Genomic DNA, 20,772 nt, shown 5'->3' on the forward strand with positions numbered 1-20,772 from the left:
AGAAACATGGGTGGCCTGGCCAGCTCACCAGCCACCGAGTTCCTCCACCTACCACTCCACTGGGCATTCCCCGATGGTCCAGTCAGACCCTCATCCCAGGCCTCCCAAATAGAAGTCCTCTAAGAGGTCCAGACGGCCCAAGAAGCCAGTCTTCCATGAGCCCGCCCCCGTCTTCCATGAGCCCGCCCCAGTCTTCCATGAGCCACCAAAGGAGGTGGAATGGTTAATAGACTTTTTGGCAGAACCAGTGTTCCCAGCCTTCGCCGAGCCCGCTCCAGGTGCATGTGCATGTACCCGTGGGTGGGGAACTCCTGGGCGGGGATTTGGTGTCGCCATGGCCTTCCCAGGCCCCTGACCCGCCATGGCCGCCCAAACTCATATCTGCCCTGGAGACCTCCGTTCCCGTCCGCTCCTCTCCCTGCACCTGCGTGAAGGCCTCAACCCTTACTGATAATTTTCACAACTCGCACAGGCACATGAAATAACCAGTGCAGCAGGCAATCTTTGAATATAAGAAATGATGATCTGAACACCATTGAGTAAGTTGTGGCATTATGTAAGTTGTGGCAATACTTTACTCTGGCATTACATGGCTTGCCCACCCACATCCCTCTGATCACGATATAAATTATATTACTATAATTAAACATCTTTTGGAAAACGAAACATTTTCTTACAAACTTATGTGATTTCTTTTAATAAAATACATCATGAAATATAATCGTAAATGGGTAAAGCCCGGGATACACTGCACGATTTTAGCAATCCTATAAGATCCTTACTTTATCACACTGTGCGACATGAATCTACTAAACTTGTATACGACATGCAAGTAGACTGTACAATGATGACACCTATTGACTCGTAGGCTACGACACAAGTTTCTATAGAAGAATAAAATGTCATCAGCATGTGCTAGTGGTAAACAAAAAAACCATGTTGTAGTTTTTATGTGCGCTGGGGAAAAAAGGAAGTGGCGAAAGAAGGAAAAAGAGCTTGAAGTAAGCAGTTTTAAGTTTTAGCGTCATGTCACATTGATTTCATGTCACATTTGTATTGGCTGGTCAGTAGACGTAGGTCATAGCCGCAAACACTGCGCGTTGATCAGGCTGAATTTCTGACACTGCCAGAAAATGATCGTAGGCTATCTTTGGTCGCAAGACCACGATCACAGAAACTGCCACGATTGTTTCATGATGGCAATCTTTTGTCTGGGACACCCAAAAATCGTTTATCCCGGGCTTAACATGACAATTAATGAGATTAACACTTTTACTTAAAAGTCTCTATCAATCACCAATGAGTGTATGTAATAAATTCTGACTGCGGTCCAATGTGGATTTTGGTCAAATGAGAACCGTTTGGCCCAACGGTGGAAAAGCGGCTATAGTCTATTTATTTCAGTAATATTATTATTGTTATTTATTTATTTATTTATTTATTTTTTTTTTTTTTTTTACTTTTTCATTTACTTCTTTGTACTTACAAGTTTTTGTGCTGCATTTTCTAGCAGAAATGTGTTTATTGCATCCTCTGTGTTGCTCAGTGATTATCTTTGGGTTTAAAGTGCTTTGACTGAAGATTTCTCCATTTATTTCTTTGTGTTCTTTCCGGTTTTAGCAAAATTGTGTTGCATTTTGGGCAAATATGCAAAATAGTGAACCAAAACTTAAAGCTAAAATAGCAAATTACTGTAGCTACAATATATTTTCTAGGAGAACTGACATAAGCTGGGATAAATGTGATCTATACAGCTCAGAATATGAACATACTGAATGTGATAAACTTGGCTTCACTGAAGTCATCTTAAAGCTTCCAAACATGAAAAGCTAAAACAAAACACAAGATTAATAGCCTGTAATAACTCAAGAGATGCCTCGTACAACTAAGTGGGTGTGGAATTCACTCCTTATTTGTATAATAAAAGCCTTCTTTGTAAAAGATTGTGTTGATAAATATAACTGTACTATAGTACGGTTCTAGGTTTAAATAGGCTTAGTGCGGCGAGGTCTGTTCAGTCACATTCACAGCCAGTGCCGCTGCTAGCCATGTTGGTGCCCTAAGCATAATTCCTTTATGATGCCCCCCACCTCGACCCAGAGAAAAAAAAAAAGTTTGTTTTTGCCAGTTTAACTTTTTATTACCAAACATAACTCAATACCAATAACACATAATAGCAACATCACAGTATAAAACTTAAGAACACTAAAAAGAGAAAGTAAAATCTTAAACTGAGTAAAATAGTAAAATCTTAGATTAAACTGAGAAGGGTCATAGGCATAGCACTTGCATATTGTTGTCCTACTGTTAGTTTAACTGCTTCTATTGTTCTCATTTGTAAGTCGCTTTAGATAAAAGCATCTGCTAAATGAATAAATAATTGTAAATCTAAATCTAATCTAATATAAAGCATAATAGAATGAGGTGCAATAATGCACACAAATCAACAGTAATGTTTGCTTTATATCATTCATAATGACATTTTATATATATATATATATATATATATATATATATATATATATATTTAACAGGAATTGTTAGCCTACCATGTGCACTGCACTGCCTGCTAACTGTTAACGTTACTGAGAAAGTATTGTAGCAAGTCCAAAGAGTGTTTTATGTTCCCTTTCAGTCGGTCACGTTCGACGTACGTCAGTAGTGACCGACGAATTGGGATATCGCTTAGAGAGCCCTATCATCTTCGTGTAAACTAAAACAAGCCAATGGAATTGGCGTGCGATATTTGCATAATGCGCACCGCCCCCGACAGGTGTATATAAATAGGAAGCGGATGCAATCGCACTCTGTCTTTCGCTTCGGAGCCATTCACTGGTGTCCTGTTTAGAAGACTCCTTTCTTCGTTTGTTTTCATTCTAAAACATTGCCTCAGAAGAGGATTACAGCGAGCTTTCAGTGCTGGTGAGAGGGCACGTTCAGCGAGGTCGCGAGTGTCCGAGGAGCTGAGCTATAAGCTCTAAAACTGCTGTTTTCACAGCAACACAAAGAGTGTGTGCGTAGCGATTTGGGCCGGTTCCTCGGTGTGTCAGGGAGTGGTGTACCTGACACATCGCGTCGCTCCCTGGGTGCTTCAGCACGAGTGAGTTGACTTCCCCTTCTAAAAGAGCTTTACAGACGAACCCTGACAGTATGTCATTTCGTCTGTGCGTTACTGGGTGTGGTCGTTCCCTGGTCCCTGCTGATGGGCACAATCGCTGCATCTCGTGTTTGGGCGTTCAGCACGCTGAAGCAGCTTTTGTGGATGGTTCATGTTCCCATTGCGGGAACATGACCATCGCGGTGCTGAGGTCGAGGCTCTCCTTCCTGAAGTCTCAGGAAGCGGGGGTCCCCTCTCCTATGCCGCGTACGACCGTTTTTTCCGGCCCCGGGAACCGGAATGACGGTACGGCGCTGTATAGGGAGGGCGACCTGAGGATAACGGTCAGGGCTCCCCCGCCGAGCGGTAACGCTCCTCGGGCCCCTGCCCCCTCGTCAGCACTGCAACCCATCTTGCCGCCGTTGGTTTCCGCTGGGCCCTCTTCGGACTGTCCAGCCGTTACCTTTGGTGCGCCGGCGGAGGATCAGATGTCGATCGCTGCGTCGGAAGGCGAGTTTGAGAATTCGGGGGAGGAAGATCCGGACGCGCTGCCGCCCTCCGGGACGGTAGCGTTGGCCGAGTCGGATCCCGAACTCTCGGCTGTGCTCTCCCGGGCCGCCTTGTGCGTCGGGCTGGAGTGGAACCCTCCACCCTGTCCCGGCCCATCTCGGCTGGATGATTGGTACTTGGGGGGGGGGTCGCGCTGGTCAGCCCCAGCGTCCTGCCCCAATGCCTTTCTTCCCGGAGGTACATGACGAGGTGACCAGGTCTTGGCAGACACCGTATAGTGCCCGTACCAGGCCTGGCCCCGCGTCCGCCTTCACCTCCCTGGACGGCGGGGTAGCCAGGGGGTACGCGAGGATCCCGCCAGTCGAGCGGTCCGTTGCGATGCAGTTGTGTCCAACGGCCACTGGCTGGCGTGGTGAGCCGCGTCTCCCATCCCGGGCCTGTAAGTTCTCAGCCGGTCTGACTGAGAAAGCTTACAGTTCCTGTGGGCAGGCTGCCTCCGCCCTGCACGCGATGGCCCTCTTGCAGGTTTACCAAGCAAAGGCGCTGTCGGAGATGCCCCAGGAAGGTCCTGACCAACAGCTGCTGGGGGAGCTGCGCGCTGCCACTGACCTTGCCCTCCGGGCAACGAAGGTGACAGCACGCGCTGTTGGTCATGCGATGTCTACCTTGGTAGTCCAGCAACGCCACCTCTGGCTGACCTTGGCGGACATGCGGGATACCGACAAGCAGCGGTTCCTAAATTCCCCCGTGTCCCCGGTCGGCCTATTCGGCGACGCGGTGGAGAGCTTCGCCCAACAGTTCTCCGCTGCACAGAAGCAGGCTGAGGCTATCAGTCACGTCATGCCACGGCGGTCCGCTGCTGCCTCCACCCAGCCGCCCGTGGCTCAGCCTCAGCCCGCTCGTCGCCGAGGGCGCCCGCCTGCATCGTCCTCCGCCCCTGCTAAAACGGCAAAGCAGCAGCCTACACCAGCCAGGCAGCAGGGTGCCGGTCGCGGGCGTGGTGCCCAGCCCGTCTCAGCTAAGCCAGGTGGCAAGCGGAAAAAGAAGTCACGGCCCTGAGACGGGCAACCTGGAGGGGAAGGATCTTGCTCTTCGGGAGAGTTTTCCACCATCTCTCCCACCCCCGGAGGAGGGCCGGGGGGAATTTGTGTTTGTCTGTCCACCGCCGCTGGCTCTCCGGAGTCCAGCGGTACCCACTTTTTCACAAAAAGAGCAGTTTCCTCAAACTCCAGGTCACAACAAGGTGTGTCTGCCAGTGTGCCAGGCCCCGCCTCGCCGCTGGCAGCACCCTCCCCATTCGCCAGCAGGCGGCAGTGTGATGGCGCAGACCGCGTCCCGTGCGCAATCTCCCATGCACACCGCTGCCTCGCAGAGTCCGACCCCACTCTGGGCCGCTTACAAGCCGTCCGAGTCGGGTCCTTCTCTGCCTTGCTGCCCCACCCCCGGTGCGTCTGTGGTGCCTTTGGTCCCGCTGGTTCGGAGTCTGGAGGCATGGAGCACGCTTCCCAGCCCGTCCCGCTGGCTCATTCGCACTATCAGACTCGGCTATGCGATTCAGTTCGCCCGGCGTCCCCCGGATTTCAGGGGTGTCCACTTCACTCAGGTGTCGTTGGACAGTGCACCTGTCCTCCGGGCGGAGATTGCTGTCCTCCTGGCGAAGGATGCGATCGAGCCGGTCCCTCCAGCCGATATGAAGTCGGGGTTCTACAGCCCCTACTTCATTGTACCAAAAAAGGGCGGTGGGCTACGGCCAATCCTGGATCTGCGCGTCCTGAACCGGTATCTTCACAAGATGCCGTTCAAGATGCTCACGCAGAAGCGCATTTTCGAATGCGTCCGCCCCCGGGATTGGTTTGCAGCAATAGACCTGAAGGACGCGTACTTTCATGTCTCGATTCTGCCTCGACACAGACCCTTCCTCCGGTTTGCGTTCGAGGGTCGGGCATATCAGTACAAAGTCCTACCCTTCGGGCTGGCCCTGTCACCCCGCATCTTTACGAAGGTTGCGGAGGCGGCCATTGTTCCCCTCAAGGAACAGGGCGTTCGTATTCTCAACTATCTCGACGACTGGCTGATCCTGGCCAGCTCGCGAGAGCAGTTGTGCGAACACAGGGACATGGTTTTAGCTCACCTCAGCCGGTTGGGTCTTCGGGTCAACTGGGACAAGAGCAAACTCGCCCCCGGGCAGAGGATCTCTTATCTCGGTCTCGAGCTAGACTCGGTTGCACGGACGGCGCGTCTCACCGAGGCGCGCGTCCAGTCGGTGCTGAACTGCCTGAGTTCGCTCAAGCGCAGGACAGCGGTTCCACTGAAAGATTTTCAGAGGCTCCTGGGGCATATGGCATCTGCAGCCGCGGTCACGCTGCTCGGATTGCTTCATATGAGACCGCTTCAACACTGGCTCCGCGGCCGGGTCCCGAGATGGGCGTGGCAGTGCGGCACACTCCGTGTCCCCGTGACACCGAGCTGCCGTCGCACCCTTGTCCGGTGGTCGGACCCTTCGTTCCTGCGGGCCGGAGTACCCCTCGAACAAGTGTCCAGGCACGCTGTGGTCTCCACAGATGCCTCTGCCACGGGATGGGGGGCCACGTACAACGGGCATGCAGTGGCAGGTCTTTGGACGGGGCCTCAGCTGCATTGGCATATCAATTGCCTCGAGTTGCTAGCGGTACGTCTTGCGCTGGCCCGCTTCAAGAAGCTGTTGTCAGGCAAGCACGTTCTAGTCCGCTCAGACAGCACTGTGGCCGTTGCGTACATCAACCGTCAAGGTGGTCTACGCTCCCGTCGCATGTCGCAACTCGCCCGCCATCTCTTGTTGTGGAGTCAGAAGTATCTGAGGTCCCTTCGGGCCACTCATGTCCCAGGTGTGCTCAACCGTGCAGCCGACGAGCTGTCACGGCAGCCTCCACTTGCGGGCGAGTGGCGGCTCCACCCCCAGGCGGTCCAGCTGATTTGGCAGCATTTCGGCGAGGCCCAGGTAGACCTGTTTGCCTCCCCGGAAACTGCCCACTGCCAGTGGTTTTATTCCCTGACCGGCGGCACGCTCGGCACGGATGCCCTGGCACACAGCTGGCCCCCGGGTCTACGCAAATATGCGTTTCCCCCAGTGAGCCTTCTCGCACAACTCCTGTGCAAGGTCAGGGAGGACAGGGAGCAGGTTCTGTTAGTGGCTCCGTATTGGCCCACTCGGACCTGGTTCTCAGACCTCATTCTCCTCGCGACAGCCCCTTCCTGGCCAATTCCTCTGAGGAAGGACCTCCTGACTCAGAGACGGGGCACCCTGTGGCACCCGCGTCCCGATCTATGGAACCTCCACGTGTGGTCCCTGGACGGGATGCGGAGGTTCTGAGTGATCTCCCACAAGCGGTCGTAGACACCATCACTTCCGCTAGAGCTCCTTCCACTAGGAGTCTCTATGCGTTGAAGTGGAACCTGTTCGTCGAATGGTGCGCCTCTCGCCGAGAGGACCCCCGATCATGTTCGGTCGGATCCGTGCTTTCCTTCCTGCAAGAAGGGTTGGAGCGAAGGCTGTCTTCCTCCACCCTGAAGGTGTATGTTGCCGCTATCGCCGCACATCACCACGCACTTGAGGGTAAGTCCCTGGGGAAACACGATCTGATCGTCAGATTCCTGAGGGGAGCGAGGAGATTAAATCCTCCTCGCCCTTCCTCCGTACCCTCTTGGGATTTGACCCTGGTTCTCACAGCTCTCCGGGGTCATCCCTTTGAGCCTTTGCAATCAGTCGATCTGAAACTAATGTCTCTTAAGACGGTTCTTCTGGTTGCATTGGCTTCCCTGAAGAGGGTAGGGGATCTGCATGCATTTTCGGTCGACGAAACGTGCCTAGAATTCGGGCCCGGTGATTCTCACGTCATCCTGAGACCCCGGCCTGGATACGTGCCCAAGGTTCCTACCACTCCCTTCAGAGATCAGGTAGTGAACCTGCAAGCGCTGCCCTCGGAGGAGGCAGACCCAGCCCTAGCTTTGCTCTGTCCCATCCGCGCTCTGCGCGTTTACGTGGATAGAACGCGAAGCTTCAGGACCTCAGATCAGCTCTTCATCTGTTACGGAGGCCAGCAGAAGGGAAAGGCTGTCTCCAAGCAGAGGATGGCCCACTGGATAGTGGATGCCATCGCCTTGGCGTATGAATCCCAGGGCGTGCCTTGCCCGCTCGGGTTGAGAGCCCACTCCACCAGAGGGGTGGCCTCTTCCTGGGCGCTGGCTCGTGGCGCCTCGCTGACAGATATCTGTAGAGCTGCGGGCTGGGCGACACCAAACACGTTCGCTAGGTTTTATAGCCTACGTGTAGAGCCGGTATCTTCACGTGTACTCGCATCCACTAGTCGGTAGACGTGTTGTACCCACTCTAAGTGTCGGCTTGCAATGCCATTCCCGCCACTGGCCGGATACGTGCATACTTCACTCCAGTCGTGTTCCCCGCTTGGTGAACCCTGTCGAGCTCCTCCGCCTCCCCCTTCGGCTCGGACATTGCGGAGTGTCTGATGCCAGGCCTACATCCGTCGCTGACGCTGTCTGTTGGCTGGGGCCCATATGTCGTGACCCCTCTACGTGAGCGGTCCCATATGTGTAATTTTCCACGGTTTAAAACTCCCTACGGCGAGTCCGTGTCTTTCCCTTAGCAGAGCCAGCTCTGCTGTCACCTGTCAGATGAGTCTCCCCCTAACCAGGTGGAGCCATCCCAGGGACTCCATATGCGTACTGCCCCCCGGGCCAGTCCATATGTGTTTTCCCACGTAAACTCCTCCCCCATTGGGTAGGTAGTGGTCTCCGCAGCGTCCCTTACGGGTTCGCTTCCCCAGTGTAGTCTAGTTACTTAGTGGGTAGTGGTTAGACAGCAGTAGACTCTCTCGGTGTAAGCTCGCCCCCTTCACCGTCAGCCGGTGCTATGGGCGGCTGAGCTTGCGCTGGGCACTGGAAGGGGTTTCGTAACTGTGGCGCTTTAGTTGGGATCCCAATTCGTCGGTCACTACTGACGTACGTCGAACGTGACCGACTGAAAGGGAACGTCTCGGTTACGTATGTAACCCTCGTTCCCTGAAGGAGGGAACGGAGACGTACGTCCCGTCGCCACAGTTTCTGTACCCTCGCTGTAGTGCGGACACCAGTTGTCTCCTCAGCGAAAAACAGAGTGCGATTGCATCCGCTTCCTATTTATATACACCTGTCGGGGGCGGTGCGCATTATGCAAATATCGCACGCCAATTCCATTGGCTTGTTTTAGTTTACACGAAGATGATAGGGCTCTCTAAGCGATATCCCAATTCGTCGGTCACTACTGACGTACGTCTCCGTTCCCTCCTTCAGGGAACGAGGGTTACATACGTAACCGAGACGTTCTGTTCAGATAAATCTAAGTGATGTATGTTCTTTTCTTATGTTATGGTTCAGCTTGTGTGGGGCTTTAAGGGGTGGGAGGTTCTCTTGAAAGTAGAGCCTGCGTGGTGTTGTGTGGACGGGGTTCTGGGGAAAATGTTCCTAAGTTGGTTCGATGTCTGTGAGGCAAGAGCATCGGCCAAACAGGTGCTCACCTGAATAAAAGAAGACTAAGCTGTTAAGTGAGTTTCATCATTTCCTCCGTTCGTTACAGTATTAACCACTGTCATGTCAAAATAAACCATAAACTACTGCTCAATATCTAAAGAAAGATAGTAAAAAAAAAAAAAAAGTAACAGCTAGCTGGCGTCAGGTCAGTTATTTTTAAAATAGGTAGTGTTTAACAGTAAAATCTCAATTTAGCTTGCACCGAAGTTGTAAGTTATAATAACATAGTTTGCTAATGCTAACATTAACGTCAGCAAGTTTGAGGCGCATTACGATTAGCAGCAGCACGCACATGCAGCACAATTCCCGTATTTATGAATGATTAAACATGGACTTACCTGAAAGTGATGCACGGGCATCATCTCGCAGTTTCTTCTTCTTTCGTTTCTTAGCACCCGACTCCTGCTGTCTTTTCGGAGCCATGCTCAAATCTGTCAAACTGCATCAGGCAGTCGCCCGCGCGTACAACCGGAACGGACCATCCGTCTACTTTCTAGACTAGACTAGAGCAATTATTAAATATCTTTCTTGTTCCCCCTTTTTTGTTACATATACATGGCTAAAATGTGCCTAATATTTCTATAGGCTAATGAAATAATACCGGCATTTAAAAAAAAAAAAATCATTAGGCTATTTTTGGTGCCCCCTCAGCACTTGGTGCCCTACGCACAGTGCGTGATGCGCGTGGTGGGAGCGGCGGCGCTGTTCACAGCGGATTACCTGTGAATCCCAGCTGTCTGATGAAAGTTTGTAAAATTATCCGGTGTAGAACAATCACTTTAGAATCCTTCATATCATCGTTTTAGGAAATTTAAATAAGGAGACCGAGCATATTGTATATTATAACAACCATGTAATATGCATTTGCGTGACGAAGGCATTACTAGCTAAATGTGCAAAGGGCTGTATGACTGTAATGACACTCGAGATTGAGCGAGTGAACCGCTGTAGAGGCGGCGCCACGCTTGGTGTGTCATCGACAGTTATATAGTGTTAGGGGAGGGGCCATGCTCGGGGGGACGATGTGCGTCATCAGACCCCCGTTATAGCTCCGCCCAAAAAATCCTGAGCAGAGACTTGGTGAAAAACTGTTTAACGCTCTAACTTCACAATTAAGCATTACACAATTCACAGTCTTTGTAATGTGTTTCAGCAACACATTTGTAACATTTATAAAGTGTTTCAGAAAGAATTCTCAGAATTGACTTTACAGGGACTTTAAGTAATTTATCTGGTTGCCATGACAACCTTGTTTGCTTGCTGCTGCATTCTGTTGACATGTATAATGAATAGTTCAATGTTATATGTGGAGTTACCCCACAAACTTGAATCAAGATTAAAGGAACACTATGTAACTTTTGGAGCTCTAGTGGTTAATAAACAAAACTGCATGTGTCATCCAGAAGAACACTGTAGCCAGAGATACTTCTCTCTGCTTATGTCTATGATGAGTAACATAGGTACTGGGCTACTCCTCAGCAGTTGGTGTCCCGATCGGTCTAAAATAGGAAAGGAAAATCTCGTACATACACAGAAAATATCTTGCTTCCAGTATTGCAGAAAAATCTACTCAAATTTTCTCACCTGTTTAGCTCACATCTCTCATATACTGAAACACCTGAGAGGAAACATCAGAAACACAATTCATTCCGGTATGATTTTTCTACTCTTATTTTTTGTGCCTTTACATACTTTTTGTAGTGTGGCCCATTCTTCTTTTCTGCCATTGGTGGAAGATTTGAATTCTTTTAAAGGTGCAGTAAGTAAGAATTATGTCCGCTAGAGGTCGCTAAAAGCCTATTCAAAACAAAGGAGTAGCTTGATGACGCCAAGTTTGAGAGCGGAATCTTGGGACATGTGGTCTCCACCTCAACGGACGGTGCAAAAGAATAGGGATAGGACTCGGGAAGAAATTATGTTCATGGATGCGATTATCAACGTTACTGTAGTAAGCAGAGCGGGACCGAGTGTTGTGGGAGCTGAACGAGACCGCTGGAGCGATTGCACAACACACACCTGACAAGCAGCGGAACTTTTATTATGATATCATGAGTATGAGGTAATGCAGCTCTATTTATCTTATTAGATACATTTGAGTGCGTTAAATTATGTTATAGAATTACTCTGTGTGTTCGCTCGGCGGCTGCTGTGAGACACTTGTTTGAGACACACTGCAGTAAGCTAGATCGATTTTAGAATATCATATTAAATGCTGGATGGCTTGTGTTGATAAATGGCATGCAATTCATTTTAAAACGTATTGTATGATGGAGAAAATTCTGTATTACTGTTACTAAAAATAAAGCTGCATCTGATTATGCTATGTTAGCTACTTAGTTCACTACTTTAGACAAAATAGTGTTTTTCTCTGAGGCATGGTAAAGCATGGTACTCATAAAAAATCAAGAAGGTGTTGAGCTATATAACAACAATTAGTTTTCTGTCTATTAATATATTAAAACAGTTGTTCCCTTGTCTATTAAAACGTGTAATATATTAAAGTGTCTTTGGTGTTTCCATGGTTTCTACAAAATAGAACCGGAAACCGAGGGTAATGCGGGTACAACGCAATTGACAGGCGACTCCTCACATGTACCGAAGCCTTGGTTAAAATTGCAATTTTCTCATGATTTACAAGTAGTTGGAAATGGGATATTGTAAGTACTCAAGTGAACAAAATATATAACACTGGCCTAGTGGTTTTTGGATATTTTACTGCAAAAATATTACATATTGCACCTTTAAGAGATTACATAGTGAATTTGCAAAAGCATACACTGCATTGTACACTTTATTTTCTATTCGTAGCTCTGATACATCAGTACAGTATATACATTTTGCAGCACAGACAGTTTCTTTGAGCCAGTAGAGCCACCACTGCCACTGTTCCTGAAAGAGCACTGAAAACTTATTTCCCAGAAATATTTTAAAAAGTTTTATTTGGTTCGTGATCAAGGTGCACATTCATTAGAAACTCTCACCCACAAATTTGGCATTTGATATACAAAAACCCATAGCTCCAGAAAGGAAACTGTGATCCAGGATTCACTACCAACACACTGCAGCCCTGTGATGTATTGCACAAATACTTTCAGGAGTAGGTCAAAATCGCTGTATGAAAAACTGACTGTAATCAAAAGCCATATATATATATATATATATATATATATATATATATATATATATATATATATATATATATATATATATATATATATATAGAGAGAGAGAGAGAGAGAGAGTATACATGAGACATAATTCAATTTGAGTACATTAAACGGGCAATCTTTAGTCAATTATTTGGCAATTATTTGTTCCAGAGCAAGTCGAATTGTGCTATGTTAAATTTGATAATACTAAACGTTACCTTACATCCTTTATATAGCATAGCATATTGGCTACAAGTAGACGGGACATATCAGACGAAGACTCTTCTCCGCTCTTCAAATACGTAAAACATTAAACGTTATAAGCATAGTGTTTTTTGAGTAAAGAAAATGCTTTACAATTTTTTTTCAAACATCAGATCTTTATTTATCTTTGCATTGCACAGACGAGATGACCAAACTGTGCGCACTTCTTTCACGAGGTGAGGCGGATTTATGAGGTTTGACTGACAGTTTGAGGATCCAATGGAGTTACGAAGTTTTGGCACAAGCTCTTTAAAATCCTTTTCAGTCGTTAAATTTTTGTAAAACCCACATACAAGCCTAAATGGTGACCTATAGTTTTTTTTTTTTTTTTTTTTTTTAAATAACTAGTGTTTTACGTTTGACTGAACTGTACAATTGTGTGTATTTGTTGTTCAATAAATATTATTTTATATATTTTATACATTATATAAATATGTCCATTAGTGCGTAATATGGATTGAGTGAAAGTTACATTAATACGCCATTAGATGGCGGCAACACTTTACAGGTGAATGAGTCAGTCGGTCACAAGAGATTTTTAAATTGAAAGGAACTTTTGCAAAGGAAGTTGTTTTAGCGCTGTGGTGTTATGAATGTTATGGAAAATTCCCATAGCTGTAAAAAGGACAAATACAAGATCGCTTTCCTCAGTGAACATTCAAACTGACTTTTATAATGGATATAATATTATGGACATCGACTTGAAGAATGAATGTAATGCAATATATCAGACACAGGTAATAGCCTACTCTCTCAGGCGATCTCTCTCTCTCTCTCTCTCTCTCTCTCTCTCTCTCTCTCTCTCTCTCTCAATGTACAAAGTTCAATGAGTTTCAATGAAGCGACTCAACGTTCCTTCGTTACTAGTTCTAAAGTGACGTTTTAGAATTAGTAAAGGAGGCTTGGTCCAACTGTCAACTTGAGATTTGAAACGTTCCTTCGTTACTAGTTCTAAATTGACGTTCTGGAATTAGTAACGGAGGCTTGGTCCAACTGTCAACTTGAGATTTGAATCCGTGGCGGAAGGAAGTAGTGCTGCACAAAAGAGGGTTTTAAAGACACTCCGTTTTTGTTGTTTTTATTTGTTTACACACTCGTGCCGTGTATAAATGCAATATCACACTCGTAGCCGTGCGATATGGCTGTATATCAGTACGCTGTGATTACCTACGGCACTCGGCCTGCGGCCTCGTGCCTACAGACGAATCACAGCCGTGCTGATATACAGCCATATCGCACAACTACTCATGTGATATTGCTCATATATATAATTAAAATAGGTACCTGAGAAGTTTGAAAACAGCGCTACCTAGCAGTCATTAAAAAAAAAAAAAAAAAAAAAAAAGTTCTGTGTTTTCGTTTTCACAAAAACTTAACTTTTGAACACTTAGTCCGAAATTAACTCATGGTCATTACATTGCTTGGTATATGCTGATTCTGACAATACCTCACACCATTTTCCAACATTTTGCTGGTCCACTATTTTTAGGTACACAGAAATGACTGAACAGATATTCACTATTGTTTCTGAGAAACACCTTTGTACCCTGCCTGTGTTTGATTAATTATGCTATGTTAGCTAATCAGTTAGCATGCTAACCATTTACCATTCTTTCTAATTTGGCTCTTCAGCTATCAGGCTAATCATAAGTTAACAGCCAAGTTAACTTAGTAAATAATTAATGCTTTTGTGGGCTCATTCTCACACTGAAACTATCCTCGGGATCAAATGTGTTTTCTCTATGTGGCACACTGTGATAAGCAGCAAACATCCTAACCTTATGCATTTTTTGTGCCTTTGAGATGCATGTTGCAGTCCCTCTGATTGTTCCCTGTGACATTTGACATGATTACTGTACTTGCCATGCTTGCTGTGCCATTGGTGCTTGGCCCCTGAACCACTGCTTGCAACTATATTTATTATTATTATTATTATTATTATTATTATTATTGTATATCAAGTACACTTGCTATTTGGAAACAGAATGTGTGTGCTGGATGAAACAAAAAATACTGGAGCAAGAAAATGGAATGGATTGACTAACAAACTGCCAATAAAAGTAATTTGACTTCAGTCTACAATTTGCATTTAATATGACATGAGGTTTAACATACAAAATACATATAAGATGCATAAAATGGTGTTAAATTATAAAACCAATAAAATGTAAAATGGCTTACTGCTGGAATTATTTTACGACATTTATTCTAAAACTTATTACTGTAAAGCTGCTTTGACACAATCTGCACTGTAAAAAGCGCTATATAAATAAAGGTAACCAAAAAAAAAAAAAAAAAAAAACTTGAAGGGAAAGGATCATTAAGTTAAATTTCCATTTCTTGTTAATTGCAAAAAGTCAATGTCATTTTTTATTAGGAAGTATATAATGCAGGTCCAGAAGATGGCTGTCATGAAGATGGTCACTGAGAGTCCACTGTGTCTAGTGCTGACCCGGCCTACACTGCAGAGTCTGCTACAGCCTGTGGAGAGCAGAACTAAATGGTCAGACAGCGAAAGCTGTGCTGCTGTTGTGTAGCTATCTTTACTATAAGCTCTTGGATTGCTTGTGCTGAATTTTCTCACAGAAATGTATTTGTTGCATCATCTATTTTGCTAAATAACATGATTATCTTCGGGTTTAAAGTTGTTTAGATGAAGATCTCCCCATTATTTGTTTCTTTGTATTTTTCTCAGGTTTTAGCAAAATTATGTAACATTTTGGGGCAAATATGCATAATAGTAAACTGAAACTTGAAGCTAAAATAGCAAATATCTGAACAGCTACAGTAAATTTCCCAGGAGAACTGACATAAGCTGGGATAAATGTAAGCCAGACAGCACAGAATATGAGCATACTGAATGTGATGAACTTGGCTTCATTAAAGTTATCAGGGAGCTTCCGAGCCAGAAAAGCTAAAACAAAACACAAGATTGATAGCAGACCAGTATAACCCAGAACAGCCCAGAAACCAAGAGCTGAACCCAAGTTACATTCAAGGATGATCTTTTCTCTGTAATAGCTCGAGTTCATATTTGGAAAAGGAGGGGATATTGTTAACCAAAGCACACATATAACCACCTGTATTAATGTTAAGAAAACAACACTAAGTCGTTGTTGTGCAGGTCCAAACCATTTCATGACATTTCTTCCTGGAAGTGTAGCCCTGAAAGCCATTAACACCACTATTGTTTTCCCCAGAACACAAGAGATACAGAGGACAAATGTGATCCCAAATGCTGTGTGACGCAACATACAGGACCACTCAGTGGGCCGACCAATAAAAGTAAATGAACAGAGAAAACACAGAGTCAATGAGAAGAGCAGCAGGAAGCTCAGCTCTGAGTTATTGGCTCTGACAATAGGTGTTTCTTTATGGAGATAAAACAAAAAAAATACAATTGCTGTTAATAACACCCCAAGGAAGGACAAAATACAAAGCACCATCCCCATGATTTCTGTATAGGAAAGGAATTCAACCACTTTTAATACACATCTGTCTTTGCTTGCATTCGACCAGTACTCCAAATCACAAGGAAAGCAGTCACTAGAATCTGTGAAGGAATGTCAAGAAAAGATTATTTGAAAGGAAATTGCATCATGAAGTCACTTGACCAATGGACAGTATTACACTTTACTTAATCACATTTTCATGAGAGTTATTCAGCATGTACTATTTTACCTGTGATATTACTGATTTCTCCCTCTGCACATGGAATGCAGTCATAACAGCAGAGAGGTCTTCCTTTTTGTACAGCCTTCCTAGTGCCTGCAGGACAGCTCTCACTGCACATGGAGACAGGCAACTATGAGAAGAAAAAAAAAAAAAGTTTTTTCATATAAGATCCAAATGATGATTTGAATTGTTAAAATTATTTGCTTGACATTGTGGAATCATTTTTCCAGCTTTTACTCTGCTTTCATATATTTTTAGGCATTTTCATCTAAATGTTCTCCACTGGTTGTACTTTTCATAATACAAAGTTATTTGACATGCTTTCAGTAATCTGTTATGTACCTGTCCACTGTTTCCTGCCCATAGCACGTGTTCCTGATTGACTTGAAGACGTTTCTCCAAAGGCATTGAGCTGTCATAGACACCCACATGCTTAAACTGCAGACGTCCATCCTCAGCAGGCTGCCAGTTCACAAGGTCATATCTCGCCACTGGATCACCACTTGCATCAAAGAAAATTTTCTCACCTGTTTTAACAGTGAAGCTCACATCTTTCATATATTCCAACACCTAAGTGGAAACCACATAAACATTATATATATATATATATATATATATATATATATATATACACACACATATACACACCTTACTTCTGTGCTACATACCTTTTGTGGTGTGGGCTGTTCTCCTTTGCTGCTGCTGGTGGAGGATCCAAAGTCTTTTAACACATTATGTAGTGTATGTGCAACAGCATACACTGCAGTGTAAACTTTATGCTCTATTCGTTGCTCTGATACATAAGTATATTCATTTTGCAGCTCTTCCAGTCTCTCTGAGCCAGTACAGTCATTACTACCACTGCTCCTGAAAGAGCATTGAAAAACTGTTTCCCAGAATTCGGTTAAAAGTTTATTTTTTGGTTCTTGATCAGGATGCACATTCAGTAGGAACTCGTGCAGGCCCATAATCTTGGCATTTGCTATAGCAAAACCCACAGCTCCAGAAAGGAAACTGTATTCCTTTGTTTCTGCAAGATTTCGAGAAGTTATCCAGGATTCACTGCCAACCCACTGCAGCTCTGTGATGTTGTGCTGCGCAATTACTTTCAGGAAGGGAACAAAATCCCCTAATGCAATAAATGCCAGCACCACTCTGGCTGTGCCCTTCTTTATCACTTCCAGTGTCTTCAGAAACTGCTCTTCTGGGTCAGTTTTAAATACGGCCTCTGTATATTCAATACAAATACCTTCTCTTTTTGTAGCCTCCTCAAATGCTGCAATCCCATTATTACCATAATCACTGCGACTCCTGACTGTCCCAACCCAAGTCCAGCCAAAGTGCTTGACAAGCTGAACCAGTGCTCTACTTTGGTAATAATCACTGGGAATTGTTCTGAAGAAGGATCGATACCTTTTTCTGTTACTCAGGCATGCACATGTGGCAAAATGACTGATCTACACACACACACACACACACACACACACACACACACACACATATTATATATATATATATATATATATATATATATATATATATATATATATATATATATATAAACCAGATACATGTTTTTACAATGTTTTCTATATTTAGAACTTTTTTTTTCCATTGGGTAAATATGACTTGAAGTATATATTTACAGTGCATGTTCCAGTAGAACACTGATGTTCATCTCATACACTGATTTAACATGATATCATGGAGCAGATAAGAGTTCTTACAACAGGTAAGTTGAATGGACCAACTACAGATGCCAAGCCAACGGTGGGAGAGGAGTTTGACTCTCCAACAATGGCATGAACAGCTGGTGGTCTAGAACAAGACGTATCACTCAAAGTCTCTTCATAACCGTTCATCAATGCCATGCCTGAGAAGATGGCCTGAGCTATTGAACCACAGGAGTCATATATCTTATAGCCCAAAGAAACACCAGGCAACAGCTGTGTGCTGTTATTAATCTCCTCAATGGCAAAAATCAGTGTCTGAGCAAATTTAAATTCACGCAAATTCAAGCTGTGAAAATAAAGCAACAGTGGAGTATGTTACAGTCTGCAATGAATCATCTCTAAGACATGTTCAGTCATTTTTTTCAGAATTCTTATTTCAAGGTCCTTATTATACAGACCTGCCACATGTTGTTTGCTCTGGTTTGGAAGTGAAATGATGGTTTTGCAAAAGAGCACTTTTGTGAAGGAAGAAAATCGCCCCGATGTTGATGTCTCTTTCTGCAGAAAGAAGAGGAAGGGCAGGCTGACCAAGCAATCTGCAGACTTGTGCTGAAGTTGGTACACAGAACCCATGCAACACCTGCAGCAGTAGCAACAGTGACAAAGTCCTCTTTGCCATGCCAATATGTATGCAGGGCAGGAACCTCTGAGGCAGAACAAGAGTAGTGCTGCCTTTTATCGTATCTTAAACTCTGTAAGCTCAGGGGCCCCCTGTTGGAAAGCGTGCACATTCAGGCCAAGATGCACAATGCCTAGTTCGACGCTGTCTCTGAGGCCCAATAGAGGATTTACATCGTCAACAACATAGAACTGTAGTGTGCCGCATGTGAAGTTTACATTAGGTGTCATTTAAGTCTTTATGATCTGGCCGCCATAGGCCACAAGGTTGACTACATGGCATGGTCGACATGAGCGCCTGGGTTGACGTGCTGGAGGACGCCTCTGGACAGTACATTGCACTGGGCTGGTTTGTTGGAAATGGACAGGACAGAAAATATCTCTGCCCTATCAGCTGGCACCTCTACACTTTCACAGTAAAATAGATCTACTGGTTCATATGCAATCTGTGCATCAAGTTCACTTATTCTATGTGTCTGTCCTGCTCTGCGTATGGTGTGTTCTGTTTGACTGAGATTAGACAAGTTGAAGTTTTATGGAATGAAAATATTTACACAATAAAGATAATAAAGATGCCAGTGAAAGCTAGAAATTGGGCCCACATTCACAAGTCTTAAGTAGTTATGTTTCAAGTATGAGGTTGATATAACAAAAAATTAGGTTCCTGCAAGGTTTTTTCTCTGACTAGTGCATTTTTGGTAACGCTTTAGATTACAGCCCTTCCATGTTTTAAGGCAAGTAAAACTAAAACTATTGCGCATATATATATATATATATGAGCAATATCACACGAGTAGCCGTGCGATATGGCTGTATATCAGCACGCTGATATTGCGTTTATACAACAGTTCGATGGCACGAGTGTGTAAATAAATAAGAACAAAAACGGAGTGTCTTTAAAACCCTCTTTTGTGCAGCACTACTTCCTTCCGCCACGGATTCAAATCTCAGGTTGTCAGTTGGACCAAGCCTCCGTTACTAATTCTAAAACGTCACTTCAGAACTAGTAACGAAGGAACGTTTCAAAACTCAAGTTGTCAGTTGAACCAAGCCTCCGTTACTAACTCTAAAACGTCACTTTAGAACTAGTAACGAAGGAACGTTGAGTCGCTTCATTGAAACACATTGAATTTTGTACAGTATTCGAGAGAGAGAGAGAGTAGGCTATTACCTGTGTATATTGCATTACATTCATTCTTCAAGTCGATGTCCATAATATTATATCCTTTATACAAGTCCGTTTGAATGTCCGCTGAGGAAAGCGATCTTTGTATTTGTCCTTTTTTACATCCATTACACCACAGCACTAAAACAACTTCCTTTTGCAAAAGTTCCTTTCAATTTAAAAGTCTCTTGTGCTTCACTGACTCATTCTCCTGTAAAGTGTTGCCGCCATCTAATGGCGTATTAATGTAATGTTCACTCAATCCATATTACTTAATGGACATATTTATATAAAATAATATTTATTGAACAACAAATAAGCACAATTGTACAGTTCAGTCAAACATAAAGCACTAACGTTAGTTATTAAAAAAAAATAGGTCACCATTTACGCTGGTATGTGGGTTTTACAAATATTTAACGAATGAAAAGGATTTTAAAGAGCTTGTGACAAAACCTCCTAACTCCATTGGATCCTCAAACTGTCAATCAAGCCTCATTAATATGCCTCACCTCCTGAATGAAGTGCGCGCGTAGTTTGGACATCTCTGTGCAATGCAAAGGTAAATAAAGATCTGATGTTTGAAAAAAAAATTGTAAAGCGTTTTCTTTACTCAAAAAACCATATGTTTATAAAGTTTAATGTTTTACGTATTTGAAGAGCGGAGAAGAGTCTGATATGTCCCGTCTAGTTGTAGCCAATATGCTATATAAGGATGTAACGTAACGTTTATTATTATCAAATTTAATATAGCACATTTCGACTTGCTCTGGAACAAATAATAGATTAATAAGACCAAAGATTGCCCGTTCTATGTACTCAAATTGAATTATGTCTCATGTTTAACCACTATAAGAGCCAGCGGCAAATCCCAGAGGCACTGGCCGAGATGAAGCTGTTCTCGGCGGTTACAGAAGCACTGAACGGCCGCTGACGCACTCAAGCTTGGATCTCCGAAAACATCAAAACAAATTGTAAAATAGGCGCTGTTATTAAATA

At 44.6% G+C, this 20,772-nt stretch overlaps 1 protein-coding gene across 1 annotated transcript; it reads right to left on the bottom strand.

The window, feature by feature from the left end:
• Nucleotides 1–14,643: 14,643 nt before the first annotated feature.
• Nucleotides 14,644–18,686, bottom strand: LOC125255824 (extracellular calcium-sensing receptor-like). The gene is made up of 6 exons (XM_048171324.1): nucleotides 18,389–18,686; nucleotides 17,985–18,276; nucleotides 16,926–17,714; nucleotides 16,600–16,827; nucleotides 16,264–16,387; nucleotides 14,644–15,063 (listed from the first exon to the last, which is right to left on the bottom strand). Exons 1-6 carry the CDS (start codon nucleotides 18,607–18,609, stop codon nucleotides 14,903–14,905), a joined length of 1,815 nt encoding a protein of 604 aa, XP_048027281.1. The 5' UTR covers nucleotides 18,610–18,686; the 3' UTR covers nucleotides 14,644–14,902.
• Nucleotides 18,687–20,772: the final 2,086 nt, after the last annotated feature.

The sequence above is a fragment of the Megalobrama amblycephala genome, linkage group LG20 (genome assembly GCF_018812025.1).
Source record: "Megalobrama amblycephala isolate DHTTF-2021 linkage group LG20, ASM1881202v1, whole genome shotgun sequence".
Classification (NCBI taxonomy): domain Eukaryota; kingdom Metazoa; phylum Chordata; class Actinopteri; order Cypriniformes; family Xenocyprididae; genus Megalobrama; species Megalobrama amblycephala.

Excerpts from the sequence above, each read along its gene's own strand:
- LOC125255824 (XM_048171324.1), bottom strand. The coding sequence starts at position 18,609 with ATGGCAAAGAGGACTTTGTCACTGTTGCTACTGCTGCAGGTGTTGCAT. Across the intron at positions 16,828-16,925 it reads AACAGCCCACACCACAAAAG|GTGTTGGAATATATGAAAGA; the intron begins GTATGTAGCACA and ends GTTTCCACTTAG. Across the intron at positions 15,064-16,263 it reads AGAAATCAGTAATATCACAG|GCTGTAGCAGACTCTGCAGT; the intron begins GTAAAATAGTAC and ends TGCTCTCCACAG.